Source organism: Microtus ochrogaster, chromosome 17 (assembly GCF_000317375.1).
Source record: "Microtus ochrogaster isolate Prairie Vole_2 chromosome 17, MicOch1.0, whole genome shotgun sequence".
Taxonomy (NCBI): Eukaryota; Metazoa; Chordata; class Mammalia; order Rodentia; family Cricetidae; genus Microtus; species Microtus ochrogaster.
In genome coordinates, this window is record NC_022019.1 from 20,970,875 (window position 1) to 20,994,017 (window position 23,143).

The 23,143-nt window shown below is 46.3% G+C and overlaps 1 protein-coding gene across 3 annotated transcripts in view; it reads left to right on the forward strand.

Moving 5' to 3' along the window:
• The first annotated feature begins 1,759 nt into the window (after window positions 1–1,759).
• Siah3 (siah E3 ubiquitin protein ligase family member 3) overlaps window positions 1,760–23,143 on the forward strand; it is a 60,359-nt gene continuing 38,975 nt past the window's right edge. The window contains exon 1 of one of the 3 annotated variants that reach the window (XM_005355621.2): window positions 1,760–2,038. In XM_005355621.2, the coding sequence (XP_005355678.1) occupies window positions 1,904–2,038 (135 nt within the window). In that variant the 5' untranslated portion in view covers window positions 1,760–1,903. Of the gene's footprint in view, window positions 2,039–2,828; window positions 2,990–23,143 lie in introns of those variants that run through there. The other 2 variants (XM_026783189.1, XM_026783190.1) reach the window with 2 other exon arrangements.

The following is a 23,143-nucleotide window of genomic DNA, read 5'->3' on the forward strand; positions in this document are numbered from 1 at the left end:
AGAAAACACAGATACAATTACAATTCATAACAGTATCAAAATGACAGTTATGAAGTAGCAACTAAAATAGTTTTGTGGTTGGGGGGGTCACCACATCATGAGAAACTGTATTAAAGGGTCGCAGCACTAGGAAGGATGAGAACACTGCTTTAAATATTGATTTTAAAATTGAGTTATAATGAATCTGGGCTCTGCTTTGCTTTCCTAAACCTAAGCACATTCTTTCCTGCTGTGTTTTCGTCTGTCCTTAATTGCTTCACTGAGTGTCCACTCAGGTGTCCTGGGGTCATAGAGTCTCTATCTATTGCAAGTTAGGTCCTAGGACCCCAACACATCTCTCCTTTTGCCATCAAGACAGATGCTGTCTTCAGAGTTCACGCTGTGACCCATGCTGTAGAGTTTTGTTTTGAATCTCATATTGTTACAAGCAAGTTTACGACGTTGTGTTGGCTGTCTTCATAGCTATCCAGGAACAGAGCAGTGAGGGTCCAAGAAGGGGAGCCACAGCCTCAAACCAGTAGCTGCAGCTCATTCCAGAAGCTGGTTCTGCCGCAGTAGTGCTAGAGTTTATCTGACCACTCCGTGCTGAAAAAGCTAAAGAACTAAAACTCAGTACTCTCAATTCTTGGGCAGAGACTAAAATAAACCATGGAGTTTATTCCCAGAAAGTCCAAAGCCTCCCCCCACCCCCCCACCGCTTCGGAGGCCTCCTTCAGGAGCGGGCCGGCAGCCCTGTGGCTTACCTTGGGCAGTGCCCTCATGCGGCTAAGGACACGATGGGTCTCTGCCCGTTCCAACACAGTATGCTGCTGGCATTCACACAAACACGTAAGTGATGTGCCGCGTGTGGCCCTAATCTCTGTTTTAATGTCGCCAACAATCTACTGGTTCATTAGCAATTTGCTGCCCACCAATATGCAAATGAGGGACAAGCACAGGTTCTGTGCATCTGTAATTAATCGACAAGCCACTTTCTTCCCCAGCGGCTTTTGCTTTCTCTCTCTCTCTCTCTCTCTCTCTCTCTCTCTCTCTCTCTCTCTGTGTGTGTGTGTTCATGCATCAGGAATTTTATTATTTTTAGAAGCGAGCTCTGTGCATTTTTATGCTTTAATAAAAGAGAGTTCAGTGATTACTATATTTTGAATATATATATATATTTCCCTCCTCAATTCCAAATTTATTTGTCAGATTTTTTTTTTTTTTTTGCATGAAGAGTGGGGAGTTAGATTATCACGGGGCTACAATCCAAACTGCAGAGAGTCAGAGAACAAGATTGAAAGATACACATTTCTGCAGCTGCCAAATCCGTATCTAGAATCGGGGTCTTGTAGTATTTGATTTTCTTCCAGCAGCTCTGGTGAGTAGAACCACAAGCTGCCTAACCCATCTGCCTGTTGGAGCACAAAGCTCTCCTGTTTGGAGGTTTAGATGTTTTACCTTTTTTTTTCTTCTGGGGGAAGGGAAGGCTGTTGTTCAGGGCACTAAGAAAGGCTCTCATGTTAAATTAAGTCAATTAATAAATGGAGACACATTAAGCAATCAATTTTGTCAGCCTATCTCCCCAGCATTATGTATGGTTGGCTGTAATCACAAGATGAATGCAATGTGCTGATCTATGGTAATGTTCAATAATACATTCTCCGCCAGGCTCAATTCATCAGGGAGCTCCGGTAGGGGGGGTATTTGTTATTGGCTGTCTCTGCACCTCAAGGATAACATTTCTGTCCTTTTGATTGGCTGCCTCGCTGCTGCAAGATTCTAACCGTCTTATTTTGATGATGAATATGAAGGCGCGCTAAGCCGGGCTGGAGTAGAGTGTCTCAAAGGCAGTCTCCATTCAGAGCCCAAGGACTTACAGCATCCTCCGCTGCCTTCCTGTGCCAACAACCCCCCAAAAGTTGGGATGCTTTTCTTTACCCAGTGCTTTGGGGCTGTGTTGGATCTCATTCACCTCCGGTTTCAGCACTACAAGGCTAAACGGGTTTTCTCTGCTGCCGGGCAACTTGTCTGTGTGGTCAACCCCACGCACAACCTAAAGGTGAGTCACTTCCTCTTCAGCTCTCCGTGGGGGCTCTAGCCTTTTCTCGGGAGGCATCTCTCAGGGAACTCATGCAAATAGTTTGCTGGTGCTATGATCCTGATGCTCTGGAGACGCTAGCTTGCTTCCCTAGGCTCATTCTCGCTCTCTGGGCGGTGTGGCGTTTTTTTTACAGTGACTGACTGATAGTGTTTCCTGGATTGGCAAGCAACAGTGGAGTAAGCATGTAGTGTCTCCCCCGTACCGCCCTCCGAGCAGGGTGTGGGGGATGAGGGGAGGGTGATGGAAAGAGTCAGGTAGAGGTGTCCTTACTTTCCTCCCACGCATTTGTGGGTCAGTGACCAAGAGAAAAAAAAATCCGAAAAGTTATCCAAATTGTCTTGCCTTGACAAAGATTTGGTCTTGCAGAACTGGGAAGCTTTGAGACAGGAGTTGGCAAGGAGCTGTTTCTGCAGAAGTTTGCCCTTGTCCTCAAACTGTTTCAAACTGTGTGTGTGAGAGAGAGAGTGTGTGTGTGCGTGCGTGCGTGCGTGCGTGTGTGTGTGTGTGTGTGTGTGTGAGTGTGTGTGTGTGTTGCTGGGAGGAGTTTAGTTTCATTCCCTCCTGCGGGCTAGACGCGAACCTTCGCTGAGGACAGCGGCGGGAGGAGGGCTTAGCTTCAATTGTGTAATAATGAAACCAGCTAGGAGCTGCCCCGGCTGCCTGGAGCCTGCAGGCGACTGGCTGCTGAGTTGCCAGTGGCTGCCTCACCGCTGCTAAGCGCTGCATCCTCTGTGTTCATTCACCTCCAGTCAGTGTTCTAAAGCTCAGATGCGGGGCTAGGACCTCTGCGTGTCACAGTCCAGATGGGGAGATTAATGAAGAGCCAGCTGCCGACGGACATGGGGAAGATAGGGAACGGGGTAAGGGGCTTGCTGGGAGGACACATCTAAATTCCCCAAAGATGAAATGGTGAGAAAATAAAATATGATGTAGGATTGTGAGCGAGTTGCTTACCGGTCTTCACTGTACTGGGGGACTGGGGACAGGGGGAGGGGTTGTGTCTGCAGCAGAGTCTGGGACTGTCTCCAGGAGACCAAATCTGTAACTCTGACTACCGTGGTTGGGCAGTGTCCGGTGATGCTCGTGATCCTAAACTCATGATGGGATGGTCCTCAGCCCTCTTGCTGCAGATCAGTGCTCACGAGTGGCCCCCACCTGCATTCCTGGAAGTCTTTAAGCTGACGGTTCTCTGGAGCTTCTGAGGCCATATTCCTGGGGTGATGTGATGGAGGGCAGGCTGAACTATACTGAGACCGCAACTGGCTTTCTATGTTACCCAGGCTATGAGGAATCCATGAATCTCCCTGAAGCGTTCCTGTGTGCCCCCCTCATTCCTACTCATTCATCTGTTTCCTCCTGCTCAGTGTTTGTCCCCTCCCCCCCTTTATGGCCTGACTTTATAAATGAGAATTCTCTTCCAGTCATCCTTGGCAGAGCAAGTACATCATATCCATGTTAAAGATACTCTTGCCTTCCATTTCATGGCCACTTTGGAGACCTTACTCCAATCCCATTATTTTGTCAACTTAGATTAGTTGCTTCCTGGTGGCAGGAAACGTTGTTTACTCCTGTTTTGCATTTTAATGCCTTTAAAACCAACCGTGCTATGTTAATGCCTTTAAAACCAACCGTGCTACTTAGCTGTTCTAAAGTTTGAGTTCATGGGGTTCACTGCTTGCACTAGATGATGGAGAAAGAGGTGCTTAGACCTTGCTGGGGGGCAAGGAGAATCCATGCATGAATGACCTTTTCCCTGATAACTGCTTGTTGACTGCCAGGCTGGTTGCCCAGAGTGGGGGTGCGGGACTTTGAGTCAGCTCTGGACAGCTGTGTGAGGTTTTGAATGGCTCCACCTTTCTGAGCCTTCCCCTTCTCATCTTCAAGATGAGCATAGGAATAACCTGGTTCCTCCACAGCTCTCTGGAGCTGCTAAGAGACAGTATGTGTGCAAGCGTTTGGGGGGGGGGGGAGAAGTTAATGATGAATGTGTTTGTAACAGTGTCCTCTCTCCACACACACACACACACACACAGCACACACACAACGCACACACACATTCTTGATTCGATTTGCAAGCTCTTCAAAGAGTGTCAGGTAATGCTTTAAGGTAACTTAAGGTCCTCTAATCAGGAACAGAAAAACAGATGCTTTGCGCTTTTGAGCAGTGCTTTTCCACGGCCCAGTTTTTCATATAAACACTCGTTTGGCTTTTCATTTCCACTAATATCCCCTTAGGGACTCTGCTCACTAGAGCCCCTCTGCAAGTAAACACGGTGTGTTGTGTACCATCCCGCTTGGGTCACAGCACACAGAACTAGGAGGCTGCTGCAGGCAGGGGGACTCACCCAGGGGGCAAACTGCTCTGTGGGGTTTCCATCAACTTGAGCTTACCCAGGGCCCAGGTGGCAGAAGGTCAGACCCACCTCCCAACCCGAGGCTAAGCAGACAGCTTCAGGCTTTTTAGACGTTTTAATTCGTTACTTAGCTAATTAATTAATTAATGCATAAGAATGGCTATCTAAAAGCACCACCAGCCTGCTGGTTAGACTAAGAAGTGCAAACATACTCAAAAGAGTTTTCTTCCTAAACGTTCATGTCCGTAAATAGACCACATAAAATATGCCTTTGCTATAATAAGCTGTGATCTATGGGCGGGGGAGGGGCTTCCTGGTTTTGGAGGGAAGAAAAAAAAGGTATGGCAATGTTAACCCAGAATAGCTATTGATCTGTGGAGCTTCCCGGCACTTTGTAAGATTGGCCAGGATATGAAATGGTGACCAGGGCCACTGATTTCCTTTTGCCGGCTACCTGGAAATACCAGGAGGAGCTGTGAGGACCGGAGGACTAGTTCTTGGCTTGTCTGACACTCTAACAGCATTTTACGACTGAAAGCAAGTGTTGAGTTATAATGTACTCACTGAGCAGAGAAAATCGTGTATCTGCTATGGTTCTGCAGGTCATCTTCATTAGCAGACTCACTGACCTGGGATTCCTTCAAGCTGGTACCTTTCCTTCTAAATGGAAAGCAGGGCCTACCAGGGACTGCAGATACTCTGGTTAAAGCTGTTATGCCCACAAGCCCACTCTAATGAAAAGGGTCCTTTAGAACGAATGGCTGACCTGGAACACTGCCTAGAAACAGGTACAAGAGACTCACTCCCCATCCCATTGGCTGTTTGTCTCTGCCTGTAATCTTTGCCTAGAGCAGAATTCCCAAGCCCCCCCCCCCCCCCCCCCCGTTTTCCTTTGTGCCCTATGAAAAGTATTCCCTTAGGGAGCCAGCATTCCGGCTAGCGGTCTCCAGGGGCTGCCCCTAGACCACACTCCCATCTGCTGCTCTTTGCACACGCCGTGACTTTTCCCTCCCAGTTCCTCTCCCGTTGGCCTAGCCACCCATGCAGCCCTGCCCTCTGCCCTGTCTGCAGACACACCCTTTGCAGGGTGGCACCGCCAGTTCCTGTAGCCAGGGTTCTCCAGGGAAGGGTCTGCAGACTCCTGGGACCCTTTTCCTCTGGGTCCTCAGCCATTCCCGAGCCCAAGTGAGTTGGGGTGGCTGGGTGATTTCCTTTCTTTATCCACAGCTTTGATGAATACATTTTAAAAAAGAAATGCTAGCAAAATGCTTTCTGGCAAACTTCTGAAAGGCACTGTCTGATGCTGCCACCCAGTGCCCTCCTCTGCACTGGGCCCAGGTACATTAGTTCCCCACCTCCGTGCCTCCATTCAGCCAGTTCCCTGCCAATTTTCTTCTAATTTGTTTAATCTTGGATTTACAAAAAGAACACACACACACACACACACACACACACACACACACACACGAGTGACAAGCAGGACAGTGGTGGTTTTATTTCAAGTGCCTGGCAGATGCAAAATCTGACCCTGGGGTTGTTGTATTTGCAATCCTTGCAGTATCTATGCGCCTTTCATTCTTAGAGAAGGGGAGATGAGAGACTGGCAAAGTCAAGCATGGCCCTACCTCTGCTGTGTGAGGTAATGTTGGAAGCCCTGAACTGCCCCGTAGCTTTGCTAACTCTGGTGGAAGCAGCGCAGCAGGGGTTGGAATGAGAGCAAGGACGCCTGAGACTGAGAGGCTGCCTTTGGACCGTTCAGCGTGAATGACCCCTTGAAGCTTTGCAGCAAGACTGTTGAAGTGCGAGTATGTGGGGTTACCCAGTTCACACCCACATCCGAGGGCCCTGTTCTCAGTCTTTTCAACACTTCCCTCGGGTTCTCTCCCAGTGGAGCAGCTTCACTGCGTGTTAAAGCCTGAGAAGTTGGGGGCGGGGCCAGAGCCGGGAAGGGGAGGCCGAAGGTCTACCCTCTTCCACTTTGATACCAAAGCTCTACAATCTCTTTCAGCCTCTTGGTTTCTGCAAATATTCTATGATACTATGGGCCCCAAACAGTCCTGCAGCCTTTCTGGTTAATGGTGATTGTAAATGAGGCCTGTGAGCCACGTAATGGGAGACCCCGGGCCCCAGGCAGTGATTTGGTTAGCTGTGCGCTAGTGATTGAGTTGCAGAACAGGCTGGAGCTGGAAGCTGTGCATGGGTGAACTGATTACCTTGGCTCTGCTTTTACCCAGCAGCCTAGAGCCCTTGGTGAAATTCCCTTACCTAGGCTCTCTCTATCAATCTGGGGAAATGAGGTAACCGATGGCCTTAACTTCCTCCGAAACTCCCAGAAAGGTCACAAGTGTTTGAACAGTTCCCCCGCCCCCCAGTTTAGACAGACTACTTTTCTGGCAGTTAACAACAGAGGCAGGGTAGGGAGCAACTGTCTGCCCCCAGCAGGGTAGTGACCTGTTCAGATATGCAATGTCATGGACAAGAGGTCTACCTGAGGAATGGAGGGAGACTCAACTCCGCGTGGGTTCTGCAGCTCAGGGAATGATGGGGGGTGGGGGGCATGCCAAAGCAGGGAAGTTAAAGCTTATATGCAGCCAGGAGAACTAAGACCACAGAGGGGGACTCCCTGTCCTGGTCTGCACTGGTTTCCCGAGGCTGCCGTGAGCCACACGTGGTAGCCTTGGGAAGGAAGTGGTGTTTTAGCTGTTTATGATTTGGAGTTACAGCAGGATGGAATCCAATGGTGTTGTCCTTGAGCGTGTCTCTTCCTGGTTCTTAATGGAGATGCAATGTTTATACACATTTCTGGGGTCCAGGATGACCATTCAACATGTTACACAATAATGTGCCATCAAATTGTGCCAATTGTCATTCCCATCTCCTCCAACATTGATTATTGGGGACTGGAAACCTCTGGACTCGAGTGATATCTTTGAGCTTTGTGGGCTTCATGTCTTTTCATCTATAAAATGGGGGAGTTCGTCAGAAATGCCTTTCCCACACATTAAGGGTATACCATGATTTGTCGTAGGCTGGCAAGGATATGCATTCTGAAACCTTTGGCACAAGGTAGATATGACCCAGTTCTTGTGTCTAACCTGATGGGAGAACAAACTCCTCAGACTAGATGTTACAAAGGATAGTGGTTTGGAAGAGACGCCCCTCAAAATACTCAGACATTTGAATTCTTGGTCCTCAGTTGGTGGCTGTTTGGGAAGGATCTGGAGGTGTGGCCTCACTGAAGGAGGTGTGGCCTCACTGGAGAGGGTGTGGCCTCACTGGAGGAGGTGTGGCCTTGCTGGGGGAGGTGTGTCACTGGGCTATGAGGTTTCAAAAGACTTGAGCAGTTTTGGGTGCCCTCTGGGACTCCCGTTTGTGACTCGAGATGTGGGCTCTCAGCTTCTGCTTCTACCACTTGCTTCCTGCCACCTCTGTTTTCACCATCGTGGACTCTAACCCTTTGGAACCGTAAGACCTAAATAAACCCCTTCTTTTATACTGCTTTGGTCATGGTGTTCTAGTACAGCAAAGAAAAGTAACTAAGACAGGAAGTTACAATGGTAAAGTTAAGGCAATGGAAGACCCCTGTTGAAGAACAAGGTTTAAAGCATGCTTTTCAAGGGAGGAGAGGGGGAACAGTATTCAAGTTCAAGGTCTAGGCTCAAAGGCTAGACCCATAAGGCTCAAAGCGAGCAGCCAGCCCCGAGTCACAGCTGATAGAGCTGCAGCAGGGACTGGTCTCATACTCATACTCTGCATTCAGACTGTTGCTCCGCCTGTGCCTATACCATGAGGGAAGAGACACTTTGGTACAGAAAAGTGCCCTGGTAATATGGCTCACCGGCAGTATTGGGCATCATCTTAGAGGGGCTTTTCTCCCAGAATGTTGCCAGCTGAGCAACACAGGGCATCAAAGAAACAACAGTTTCTTGTACCTAAAACGCTCATGCAGATACCTGACTTGGGCACACAGGAGGGTCTACAGGAAGTCACCAAAGTCAAGCAGCCACCACTCCAGATGGTCAGACCACAGAGAGATGGAGTCCTGTTACCAAAGGCTTCATTTTTGCTTTGGCTGTGAGCCCAGGATGAAAGCACTGGTAGTCACCAGCCCCATGTTTTCAGCAGAACAGGTTTTTTGTGGATAATTTACAATTGTGGGCTGAGAATGTCAGTTGTACTTTCAAGATATCATATCTCTTCATAATTCCTGAGTCTTTTGATGTGTTTTTATGCCACGAGTCCGTGATGAAAAATGTGTTCCATGCTGCTGGGCCATGTCCACCAGCCCGTGGCATCAGAATCGCAGCTAGGAGACAGCGACCTAACACAGGGGTGAGGAGGTGTAAACTTAGCTCCCCTGATGAAGCAGAAGAGGGTACAATGTGGGAGGAGGGGATCTTCAAAGGTCACCATTTTATAGGAAAGACAAGGTTAGCCTACACAGAAGGTCCCACAGAGACAGAACCCAAACCAGTTCAATAATACAGGCTTTACCACAGGCAGACCAGCTAAGCCAGCAGCCTCCTGACTTTGTACCCGGACATTGTAGCTCCTCAAAGTATCTCATAGGACTTGGCCAAGATGGACTGAAGAGTCTGAGGCAAGTAGCTACTCAGAGGTTCCAGTTTCTTTGTCATAAATTAGATATTCAAGTGACATTTCCTAGGCTGAGCCAGGCCACTTGTCCTGAAACTCTCACACAGTAGCTTTTCACTGTCTTGGCCATACTCTGGATGATAAGTCATGGTGGTAACAGTCACATTGAAGGCAGGCTTGCTATGTCCAAGATCTCTCTAGCGTGGAACTGAGCATTTAATTGTCACCAGGAACCGGCATATTATTATCTTACTGCACCCTACAGAATATCAAAACAGAAAGAGGTTAATGATCTGGCCCAATGTGGATGTTCTTGGTGGATTAAGCCTTCTCTTTCTTTGATGAAAATCCTGTAACTTCTGTTACTTCCTAAAACTGATATGGTGGCCATTCACACTTACTCTTCACAACCCACAACCCAGATATCTTGCTGAGGGCTGATATTACACAAACTCTATCTCCCTGTAGAATATTGAGCATGTTTCATTCACCCTCACACATATAAACATGGGGATGATGCCCCAGCCCCTGCTGGGCAATCCTGGGAGGCTTTCTCTATATTTCTCAAGACTGCTGGTGGAGCTGGACACCTACAGCTTGCGTTGACTTCATTCCTTTCGTCTGCTTGCTGCAACCACACCCAAGTCAACAGTTTGCCTCAGAGTCCTTAGCTCAGGCTCTGTTGTGAGGGAACTCGGGGGAAGCCTGTGCCTGTAATTTTTAGTTGTGGTTTTGTTTGCTTAATCATCTTACATTTACTGAGCACATACTAAGTACCAAGCACTGTGCTAGCTTCCTTGAATTGCTTTGAAAAGAAAAAAGAAGGGACTTAAAGCTTCCAAAGACACACACACACACACACACACACACACACACACACACACACAAAGAAGTTGTGAATATTTTGTTGACAGGCTTTTTAAGAAATCTACAAAGTTGGTTCCAAATTCTTGTCCTCCCATCAAACAGAAGGAACAGATAGATGTGTATATGTAAAATTATGAGAACATGAATTCCCAACGATGTTCAAGATGATCAGGTCTGCAGCTTCCGAACTCAGCCAAAGAGGGTAAATTCCACCAAATTTTTGATACATGGAAGTGGATATTAAAATTAGCATGAATGTCTAAGATTCCAGCCCTATCAGACCACGCCACAAGTTGTTTCTAAAGCAAGAGTATTGAGGTTGAAAGGAAAACCCTGTCCCCTCTATTCCGCTCATCTCCTTGGAACCTCTGGCTGATACACAGATCTGGTTTGCCAATGGGGAAAGGGTTATCCAGAAATAGCAGGGTGAGTCACGTTGAAGACTTCATTGAAAAATTGCGAGGGTCTCAGAGACGTCCTCGGCTTTTCCTGACGACAGCTCCTTTTCCCAGACTGCTGGATGAGGCCCTCACTCTGGCAGACGCAGCTCTGCAGAAAGCTGCAATCATTCAAATTCAAGCAAATTGCAGGGCCTTTTAGAAAACTTACATGGCATTGATTTCTGAGAGACTCGGTGGAAATTTTGTGGAGAAATGGTAGTTAGGAATGAGCAGGCACAAGTGGGAGGAAGGAAAAGCCAATCACTGGGCTTTTGGTTTGAGTGCAATTTAAGTCCCTCTTGACAAGACAATTTAACAATAATCACAAGTTATGAACATAGCTACTGATAGAAGCGACTTTCAGTGCACCTTTTCCAAAAGACCGCTTAGAGAAAAATACATATTTTCTCAAATACCAGTTAATTGCTAGGCACGATGGCTCATGCCTATAATCCCAACACTTAGGAAGTTGAGACAGGAGAATGAATGTGAGTTTGAGGCCAAAGTGGACTACAGAGTGAGTCTCCAGGATGACTTGATTGTTGTAGTTTGAAAGTAATTGGCCCCCATAATCTCGTAGGGATTGGCACTATTAGGAGGTGTGACTTTGTTGGAGTGGGTATGGCCTTGTTGGAGGAAGTGTGTCACTGTGGGGATGGGCTTTGGGGTTTCCTATGTTCAGGGTACTGCCCAGTGTCTCAGTCAACTTCCTGCGGCCTGCAAGCCAACTTGTAGCCAGAACCACATCTGCCTGCATGCTTGCTACCATGATGATCATGGACTAAATCTCTAAAACCATAAGTGAGCCCCCTCAATTAAATATTTTCCTTATAAGAGTTGCCATGGTCATGGAGTCTCTTCACAGCAATAAATAAAAACCCTAACTAAGACACTGACCTACAGAGCAAGATCTGGCTTAAAAGGCATATAAAAACATATAAAACAAAACAAAACAATCAAACAGTGAATCTGCAGATGACATCTTAAATAGTTAATATTAGGGTCATAATAGGTTTTAAATTAGCAAAAGTGTTCTTGGCATTAGTTATTGAAACATCATTGACAAATAATACATTTATATTATATACTTATATTATATATTTATATAAATTATATATTTGTATAAACATTAGTTACCATGGTTTTTAAATACCAATTCATTAAGGAGGGTCAAAAGCACCAATGTAATTATTTTATAATTGGATTATAGTTCCAGCTTCATTTATGTTGCTGTGATAAGACACCTTGATGAAGAGCAGCTTAAGGCTGAAAGAGTTTGTTTGGCTCATGATTCCAGGTTATAGCCATTATTGTGGGGAAGCTAACGCAGAAACTCAAGGGAGCTTATCACATTTCATCCAAGAATAGAGAGAGAATACGTGTATACAAGCCACCTGGTTACTCACTTGCTTGCATGTGCTGAGCTCAATTTCTCTATTCTTTTTATAGTCCAAGAACCCCTGTCTAGGGAATGCTGTTGCCCACAACAGACTTGATCTACCAGCACCCTTGAATTTAAGACAATCCCCCATAGCTATGCCAACCAAATGCAGACATTTCCTAGTGGAGACTCTCATCTCAGGCCATCCTACGTTGTGTCAAGCTGACACTGAGAGCTACCCATCACAGACAAAATAAAGGCTGGGAGGACCTTTTTGTCATCATAGCGAGTCCCAAACCCACAGCGCTCCCCATTTCTCTCTGTCTGGCAAGAGATGTTCAAATATTAAGTCAACGCCACTATCTAAGATGTTTGTTCATTTAGGAACAGAATTGTATTGAGGCAAAGTCGTTCCCATTGTTTCTGCCACTCTGTGTACTCCAGGCTAGCTGGCAGGTGAGCTTCCAGGCTATTCTCCTGTCTCTGCCTCCCGTGTGACCAGAGGAGTGCTGGGGTTACAGATGCCCACCACTGCATTCGGCTTTTTGAGGGTTCTCAGGATCAAACTCAGGTCATCAATCTTGCGTGGCAAATGTCTTTACCTGCTGAACCAGCACACTATCCCGGTAAACATAGCAGTTTAACCAATGTATCAGAATTTGGAGGACTAGATATTCACTTCTGTATAATCATCCTAATATCCACAAGAAACAGATTGAGGACAGTTTTGAAACGATAGTGTGGGTCAAGTTGTATTCCTCCCTAAGATGTTCATTCATGTGACGGTCCTTCCCATGGTGATGTCTGCTTTCCAAAGCCAACTTGTGCTAAGTAGCCTATACATTGACAACTTCACAACTTTTGAACCTTCAAATAAAAAGTTTTATCAGACGGGTGGGTTCCTTTGAGAAAACTTTTGAGAATATTCTTCACATTCACAAAAGTTTTCCCCAGTTAGAAAAAAATGAGGGTTATGGCTACTGGCAGTTCTCTACTGGGTCCTCTGACTGGGCTGTGTTTTATGTGTATATATATATGAATCTCCATTGTGACTTCCAGTTAATTAATTATAAACTGGGAACCGCAAAGGAGACTTTTCTATAGGTCATAAGGAACACCCTTGTAAGAGAGTTCCCTCATAGAAACACGCAGAGAAGCAAATATTACTTATAATGTTATTGTGGAAATAACACAATTAACAGTCTGATTTGTCATGCAATATCATACATCATGCAGCCTCTAGAAGTTGCTACTTGCGGTTTGAACAAGAATGACTCCCATAGGCTTAGGTGTTGGAATGCTTGATCCCCAGTTGGTGGGGCTGTTTCAGGAAAATTAGAAAGTATGGTCTTGTTGGAGGAGGTGTATCTCTGGGGGTGGGCTTTGAGGCTTCAGAACGTCCACGCCACTCCCAATCTCTCTCTCTCTCTCCCTTGAGCTCACGAATCAGAATGTAAGCTCTCACCTACTGCTCCCGAGTCATGCCCGCCTGCTGCTGTTCTTCCTGCCATAATGGTTGTGGACTCACCCTCTGAAACTGTAGGCCCACAATAAACTTTTTTAGCAGAGCAATAGAAAAGTAACTAAGACACCATTACATACACATGAATGAACAAAACAGAAGTTCATGACACGTACAATTATGAAAAAAGTTTTGACACTACAGACTCCCTGAACGGGAGGTAGGGGTCACATGACTGCATTTAAATTCCTGGATGACCCTTAGGGATGTTATAGAAATGCTATTTTATAGAAAGCTTTGCATTAGCATCTCCCTGAGAAAATGACACCCGAGAATGACGGAAGAGAGTAGTTCACACCGCTAGCTGTCCTGGCCCATCCCTTCCTTTGGAAATCAACTTCAAGGATGCCGCTTTTCCTGGCTCCCAGCCTGTCATATAACAGAGGTCTCTGTATTGGGAGAGGAGGGAGATAAGGAGAACCCTTCCATTTTGCCTAGAAAATGAGAGGGTACTTAATAGAAAATAAATGCTACTGTTGGCTGTGTTTACACAGGCGTGGCAGAGTTGGCTCTAATCAAACGGAAATAATGACTTTCTCACCCAATTTTTTTAAAATGGCAGAAATCAATGATTTTTACCTTTCAGACACAGAAAATAACTTATGGTGATTATTAATATCTTTGAAAATCTGCATCACATAGGCCTATCAGGAAGTGTGATTATTTGCATAATTATAAGCAATATTTGCTTCTCTGTGTGTTCCTACGAGGGAACTCTTTTATAAGGGTGTTCCTTATGCACCTACAGAAAAGTCTCCTTTGCGGTTCCCAGTTTGTAATTAATTGACTGGAAGTCACAATGGAGGTTCCATGGACATACATGTAAAACACACTCCAGCCGGGCGGTGGTGGCGCACACCTTTAATCCCAGCACTCGGGAGGCAGAGGCAGGTGGATCTCTGGGAGTTCGAGGCCAGCCTGGTCTACAAGAGCTAGTTCCGGGACAGGCACCAAAGCTACAGAGAAACCCTGTCTCGAAAAACCAAAAATAAATAAATAAATAAATAAATAAATAAATAAATAAATAAATAAACAAACAAACAAACCACACTCCAGTCAGAGGATCCGGTGGAGAATTGCCACCAGCCATAACCTTCATTTATTTATAACAGAAATCTTTCGTTAATGTGAATAGTGTTATCAAAGGTTTTCTAAAGGAGCCCATCTATCTGAAACGTATTTTCATTTGAAGTTTCAAAAGTTGTGAAGTTGTCAATGTATAGGCTACTTAGCACAGGTTGACGTCACCAAGGGAAGGACCGTCACATGGATGAACATCTCAGGAGAGGAATACACTTTGACCTACAGTATGTTTCAAAATTGTCGTCAATCTGTTTCGTGTGGGAACTGGAACGGCCATAGAGAAGTGAGTATGTAGCCTTGCAGGTTCTGATTCTTTGGTTAAACTGCTACGCTTATCAGGCCAGCATTTGCCCGACAAGATTGATGACATGATTTGGATCCTGAGAACCCCCAAGAAGCCAAATGTAACCCCAGTACTCCTGTGGTCACATGGGAGGCAGAGACAGGAGAGTAACTCAGAAGCTCACCTGCCAGATAGCCTGGAGTACACAGAGTGGTAGATACAAGGGGAGTGACCCTGCCTTAACACACACAAACAATTCATAATAATAAATTTAAAAATTATTATGCTTCTCAAGGTGAAAAGTTCTTATAAACTACCATTCAGTATACTCTTCATGGTATCTGGGAATGTAATGTGGTGTTATGCATCTATTTTAGTGTTTATTAAAGTATTTAGGCATCTTACTAAAGCATTTTGGATACAATCTTTGCAACTGGGTATAACACTGTGTCTAAGGATGAAATATAAAATGCTTTTAGGTAAAAGGATCTATGGAATAATTCAAATTTGTTATAAAATAGTTTCATATGGAAAAATCCATCATTCCTATAATCAAGCCCCAACTCTATGCATCATATCTTAGGTAAGGTTTCTGTTGCCATGCTAAAACACCACGACCAAAGTCAACCTGGGGGGGGAAGGTTTTATTTCATCTTGTAGATTATAGTCCATCATTGAGGGAAGTTAGGTGAGTAACTGGAGGTAGAAACTGACGCAGGGGCCATGGAGGGATCCTGCTGCTGGCTTGCTTACCCTGATTTCTTAGACCACCCAGAACCATCAACCCATGGGTATCACCACCCACCAGGACTGGGCCCTCCTTCCTCAATCATGATTGGAGAAAATGCCCCACAGCCTTATCCATAGACCGATCTAATTAGGGCATTTTCTCCTTTACAGTTCCCTCTTCAGAAATAACTGTAGCTTGTGTTGACATAAAGCTAGACATCACACCCCGTCTATACAAAAGTGTTGACTGAGGTTTCTATCCTACCCGGTCCCTCTATGTTAGCCACACCACCTACAGCTGTTTAGTCCCAAATAAACACACAGAAGTCCACATTAATTATAAAACTGATTGGCCTAGTATCTCAAGCTTCTTATTAACTCTTATAACTTATATTAGTCCATAATTCTTGTCTGTGTTAGTCAGTGGCTTGGTACCTTTTTCAGCGAGGCAGTCACATCTTGCTTGCTCTGTGTCTGGGTCACGTCTGCAGACTGAAACTTCCCTCTTCCGAGAATTCTCGTTGCCCTGCCTCTACTTCCTGCCTGGTTGCCCCGCCTATACTTCCTGCCTGACTACTGACCAATCAGCACTTTATTAAAAATAATACAAGTGACAGGACAAAAGACCATTGTCCCACAGCATCGGAGGGAGTTGAGACATGACACCTTGTCACAGTGGAAGGGTATAGTTCGTTCTTTTAATCTTGTTTTAAGGTATGTTTCTCTTTTCTGTTTTTAGAACAGGTTGTCTGGAAGCGTCTACAAAGAGTACAGCTCCCCTTAGTCAAGCTGTATAAAAATTCCAGGTTCTGTAAAATTCTTGGGAGAAACATTGCCACAGTTTCACTGACATACCCAACTAACAACTGTCTCATAGAAAAGGAGACTGTGCACCAGAACTTGCTTAAGAATGTTTGAAACATGGGCTGACCCCCAGACTGAGACTGATGTGGCTGTCTGGTCAATATTCAACTTGTTTTGCCTTGACAGGAAGCCACCTCAGAAGGCCAATGTAAATTTTCTCTAGGCTGTTTTTCTCTAGGGTGAATATCACTTATCTACCTATCTATCTATCTATCTATCTATCTATCTATCTATCTATCTATCTATACACACAGAGAGAGAGAGAGAGAGAGAGAGAGAGAGAGAGAGAGAGAGAGAGAGAGAGAGAGAGAGAGAGAGAGAGAGAGAGAGAAATTGTTTTTTTTTTTAAATACAAACATAAGCATGCCCTCTGAGAGAATTGGCTCTTATGTGGTACCTGTTCCCTGAGAACGACGGGGCTTTAAAACATCTTTCTCATTAGTGGCAGCGGCTACCGGTTATTGCTAAATTTATTTTCCTAACGTCAAAGAGGAAGGAAGGTTTTAATGACCACCTCCTACCTAATTCAGCTCAGTTTCCCCTAGGCATCAGGCAAACCCACTCCCCTAAGGGTCTATACTTTTTTGGTTTATTCCTTTTTAAGACAGCTGTGGGGAGGGTTGGGTGGAAAGGGCCCCAAGGTGGAGGGAGCCTAGGGGAGATGCACAGAATGAACCAGGTAGGCCACCATCCTCAAGGACCCTGACCTCATAGAAGGACAAGTTTCATTCAGCAACTTTGGGAAAATCACCCCAGTAAGGCAGGACATGGAAGAAATCACCATCAGCTGTAGAAGGCAGGTATCACACACTGAAGTCCTCCGTGCAGGGCACCCCTCAGGGTGGTGATATGGAGACAAGCAGACTGGTCCTGGCCTGGTAAACACCAGGCTGCCCTCCCTTGCCCCACACCCTGCCCAAGTCTCCTCTTCACTCGGAGAGCCGATGAGCACATCAAAGCGTTGCCTCACTGGAGCCAAACAGATCCACCTGCTTCTGACAACGGAATAAATGCCTCTTGGACCCTGCTCAGCCTTCTCACTGACACACAGGCCAGCAGCTTGCTGCTCTCCTATAACCCAGGAAAAATGAGGACCGGAAAGGTTAGTCCGCAGGCCTTATCCCCTGCTGGTGAGCACACCTGGAGAAGGGGTCTGCTTTGAGCACAGAGGCGAAGCCTTGCCAGCCTCCTTCTTGTTTCCCAGAGGGGCCTGAGCACTCAACCTTGGTGTCCCTGTCTGTCAAATGACAGGGGTGACACTTGCTCTTTACCTCCTCCAAGGTCACCTTGATGGACAGCGCTAGGGGTTTACAGTTGACTTGAGATACTGCCTCTGTTTGAAAGCAATTTGAAGGCTGGATGCGCTGGTGCACACCTCTAATCCCACTCATGAGGCAGAGACAGGAAGATCAGAAACTCAATGCCGGTTTTGGTTACACAGTAGCCTGAGTGCCACACGAGAGTGAGTCTCAAAAACCCAAAACCAAACAAAGTTTGAAGTTCGAGATACTTTCCACTAGTGCTGGAGTGGTCGGACGTGAGAGTAAACGGAAAGGGCTTGATTAGGTAGCTTAATCCATTTTACTAGAGGCGGCAGGGAGTTAGTAGGAAAATAAAAATCTGCAGATATATTGGAAAGATCAAATACTGTGATGGTTAGCTTAAATTCCCAACTTGACACCATCTGGAATACCAGGGAGAGAGCCTCAGGAACTGTCTACATTGATTTGGCCTATGGGCACGCAGTGGGCATTGTCTTAATTATAATAACTAACGTGAGAAGACCCAGGCCACCAAAGGCGGCCCCATTCCCTAGGCAGGGTTCCTGAGCTGTATGAGGGTAGAGAAAGCTGAGCACAAGCAAGCAAGTTAGTGGGCCCAGGGGGATCTAGAACCTGCTCTTCCCCGTGTCTGGAACAGGCGCAGGTATCTGCATAGTTATCACTAACCTATCACAGACTCAAGACCCCGAGGTCTCGCAGCTGCCTCCAAATAGACAGATGTGGGATCTGCAGAGTGGGCACTGGCAAGAATCCCAAGCAACTGAGGACCTCCAGTGTCAGAAGGCAGAGCCATAGCCAAAGACTGGCCACAGACACTGGACTTTCCAAGACCCAGTTCCTGACTCCTCTCTAGTAAAGACTCTGCTGGTTACCCCTTCCTCGGGAAGACTCACTTGGCTACTCCCGGGGTCCCTGGAGCGCTTTGAAGCAGTGCTAAGACTTTGCTCTGCTTTCATTCCCTTAAGCATCCAGATGATGAGTTCCCCAAGGGTCCATACCCCAAGGGTCCATACCCCAAGGCTGTGGTGCCAATAAAACTGCTCGTGCAAATGGAGGTCTAACTCACAAACAAGCTAAGGACTCCGAGAAGAAGGCAAGAGATGACAGACATTAGCAGATTATGGAGGGTTTGGGGACATGGTTCAGCCAGTAGAGCGCTTGCCTAGTATGTGTGATTCCTGGGTTCGATTCCCAGCACCACATAAAACGGGGGTATAGCCTTCTATAGACCTGTCATCCCAGTACTTTGGAGGTAGAGGCAGGAGGATCCCAAGCTCAAGATCATCCTCAGCTGACCCACCCTCACAGTATCCCCCCCCCAAAGAAAAGAAAAGAAAGGAGTAAAACTTCATACTTAAGCATCTCATTGAGACAACCACTCAAGGTGAGCATGTCTCCTAGAGCGTGCAATGAAGTGGGAACAGTGTTAGGACACTGTCAGGTTCAAGGCTAGGGGTGGGTGAGCAGGGAGCCTGCTTCCAGCCAGTGATGCTGGGCTCTTACGGTTGCACGGTGCAGTGATGAGAAGCCAGCGATGATGAACACAGGCAAAGTGCCCAGCACTGCAGGTTTGCTTACCAGAGCCCGGAATAACTGCTTCAGCCTGGCTGCTAAGAAAATAAGCTATTGAGTCCAGGATAATTCTAGTAAGAAATTGGCATTTGGAGATTAATTGTTTCAGCTGTAATAACTACTGCAATCCAAATTAATGAGACCAGAAAGAGGTTTCCAATTTGACTATCAGGAGGGAAATGGGCTGAGGGGGACAGGAGTTTTTAAGGGAGGTGGGGGATGAGTAGTTGACCTCAGTATTGATTGGTCAAAAAAATGAGGAAGCTTTTTTTGTTTGTTTTGAAAGAACAGCCTGGGAAGACTGGTGAACAGTTCATGCTGCTGTCTCAGGAAAAGTCTTGATTGATTCTTAAAAGCCTGGCTGAGTCCTTACCGGAGGCCTTGGGCAACTCTGGGTCAACAAGGCCAAAATGAGTCACCTACTTGCACCCACTCAGGGCCCGAAGTCAGACCCTCCCTGCTCTCCCAAGCACTGACCTTCAGCAACCACCTCCCCGTCCTGCAAAATCCAGCCGGATAGCGGCACTCACCTTGCCAACCCCAGGGGTGGGTTGTGGGTAGGGAATAAGAAGAGGCCTGGTGCATTGCTCAGCAGTTCAGAGCACAGGTAGTGTGGGGTGGGTGTATAAATAAACCACCCGTTTCAAGTCCTTTTATGTGTTTGCCCCGCTTTGCTCCAAACAGACCCCAGCCAACCTGCATGCGTTTTTGTAGCTTCTTCCAGAACTCTGTGCACTGTGCAGAATAGAGTAGCAAACAAAGATTCAAAATCAAAGGGACCTGCGATGTGGGCTGGGGAGGTGGCTCAGTGGATAAGGTGCCTACTGGGATTGCACGAGGACCTGAACACAGCAGCATGTGGCTGTAATTCCAGCACTGGGAAGCAGGGGCAGGGGGTGCAGAGTTTGCTGGGCAATTAGCCTTAGTACAGTTCAGCCAGAGACTCTGTCTCAAAAATAAGGTGAAGGGTAGTGTAGAAAACTAGCACACACACACACACACACACACAGAGAGAGAGAGAGAGAGAGAGAGAGAGAGAGAGAGAGAGAGAGAGAGAGAAAGAAACAGATAGACAGAGACAGACAGACCTGGGATGGTTTGCTAGGTTCAGGACCACACACTGAGAGCCTAGGAGGGACTTGGCCTGCTATAAGGGAGCCTGGGAGGACAGAGCCTTGCCAGGCTTCAGGGGCCTAAATGTCCTATAGATCACGGATGATGGGGGAGAGGTGGCGGGAAGATGATGGAGCAGCTTATTTGTTCCACGTTCTGTTGTTGCCCTGAGTGTGTTTTTATTTACTCCGTTATGAGGAGTAGGGCTATGACAGGGGGGTTGGGAGAGTCCTTGGAAGACGGTCCCCATAGTGGTCATCTAACGGGAGAGATCCCAAGTTCTTCACCAGTCTTCCAGTTCCAAGCATTTTGGATGTGAAATGTCCTCGGAAGATCAATGTTTGAATGCCTGATCCCCAGGGCTGCCAAGTCCAGACGTGGGGTCACTGAGCAGGACTCTGGCTTTGTCACTGAATTAATCTCTTGGAAAATGGGGCCCAGCTGAGAATGTAGGTCACTGGGGGGGGCGTGTTCTTGAAGAATCTCTTTTGTCCTTGGTCCTTCTCCCTCCATCACCTCTCCCGTTTCCTTGTCCACTATGAGATAAATGGCTCTTCACCCGTGTGTGGTCCCCGCCATGACCTCACAACTTACCACAGCCTAGAAATAACAGAGCCAGGCAACATGAGCAACAGAGCCAGCTGAAGCCGCTGGACCCATGAGTCAAAACAAGGTGCTTTTCCCTGAACTTGTTTATCTCAGATGTTTCTGTCACAATGGTAGAGGCTGACCCAGTTCCCTACCCTGTGTCCTCCTGTTTCTGGTCCTGCTTTCCATCATTGGTGACAGGAATTTAGAAGCCCCTTGAATTCTTCCCACTGACCAAAGGACACAGAGGACTCTGCAGAGACTGCACACGTGGGTGGCCAGAGGTTCTGAGAGGATGCAGAGCTCTGAGGATACAGAAAACAAGGGCTGCCAATAACCTGGAGAACTTGGAACCGCAGTGTATTGCTGGAAGGAACAGAAAATGGCCCAGATGCTATAAAAAGTCAGATGGAGTTTCCTCCCCAAAAAATTAACACAGAATTACCATATGACCCAGAATTTTGCTTCCAGCTTATATACCTCAAAGAATTAAAAATAGAAACGGAAACAGATACTTATGCATGAATATTAAACACATTACCCACAATGACTAAGAGATGGGAACAACCTACATGCCCACCAATAGATCAATCAATCAATATAAAATGTAGTAATACATACAGTGGAACATAATTTAGCCATAAAAGTGGAATTTAATGTACCTATATTTGAAAGATTAAAAACCTATGCTTTGTGAAATAGTCTAGAAACAAAGCAACAATACCTATTTTCAAACTATCTATTTTCATTTGTGTGAATTATATAAAATACCCATAGAGACATAAGGTAGGTGATAAGGAAAGAGGGTAAGGGGAGGAAGAGGTGGGTATCACTGCTGGGTGGCCATGGACTCCTGTCTAGAGTAATGAGCATCCTTTGAGAACAGTGATGATGGCTGCATATGGAGGACATACTTTACATTACTGAATTATACACTTAGATGACCCAGTGATTCATGTGCTTTCCATACAGTATGAGGATGGAAGTTCAGATTCCCAGAACCCATGTGGTACCAGATGGGTGTGGTGGCAGGGGACCCCCAGAGCAAGCTGGCTAGAAACATTAGCCATCTTGACAAGCTCTAGGTTTAAGAGACCCTACCTCAACTAAGAATGTGCCGAGCAGCCGAGGGCGATTCCTGTCATCAACCTCTGACTTTCCTATGTGTCTGCACACAGTGCACAGATGCACGCACATGCACATGTGCCCACATGCATGCAAAGCAAGCACACATACACAGGGTACATCACACACATGGGGGTTGGGGGAGAGCATGCAGAATGAATGGGAAAAGAAAAGAAACAACAAAAGCATGGTCTCTGGACAAAGATGAACACCGTGGTACCCTTGCCTGACAGGTGACTCCAGTCAACAGCTCACTGCCCCTCACCCTCCAGCCACTTGGGATGGTTAGTTCTCCCTGCCATCTCCCACTATGGGCCTGGGGAATTCTCTTTAACCCCCCCCCCAAGGCAGTGTTTGTAAGACATCAGTCTAGGTGTCTATCAAAGACCGTTCTTTGCAGGATGCATCTTAGTGGTGGGTGAGAGGCCTGAGGCATCATGGGGGATATAGTCTGAGAGGTGTATGAATAGGCAATCCCTTAGTCATGTGAATATCTTAGAGAATATTTAACAAACTTACATAGGATAGCCTAGGTTTACATACTTGGTACAGTTTATTGCTCCTAGGCTACAAATCTATGCAGCATGCTGTTGTATTGAATGTTCTAGGCCTAGACCACACTGGCAATTATTTGCATGTTTAGAGCCATCTATCCCCAGAAAAGGTACAGTAAGAAACCTAGGCCATAGATGTCTTTCAGCTCCATGACATCACTAATCTAATAGGATCAGTGCCTTAAACACCTACTATTGATGGATGTGTTCAAATGTGGTGTATGGCTGTATTTAAAGAGTCTATCATGAGACATAAGTGTCATAAAGTCTGTTCCATCTCTCCGTGATAGGACCAAGGCAGGCCCTCGGTAAATACACACTGTCAGCAGAAACGCATGAACCAATGAGCTTCTCCGTTGTCTTGACTGTATCTCTCCATCTGCTCTCCCACCACCCATCATCCATAATGCTCACCTCTGTCTCCTTTGGTTTGAGTTAGTTATGCCTATGATGTCCCTGTCTTCTCATTAGAACAGAAGCCCAGGGAGTGCAGGGACCTTTTTCTGCCTTTCGCACAGCAGTGTCTCTGGTATGGAATAGTGCCTGGCACATTACTGGGGCGCCATAGACATTTATTTAGTCGGATCTTTATTAATTCTTTCATATATATATACATACGTATGTACATACATACACCACACACACACACACACACACACACACAGCTTTTTAGACAGAGTTTCATATACCCAGGCGAACCTTGTAGCTA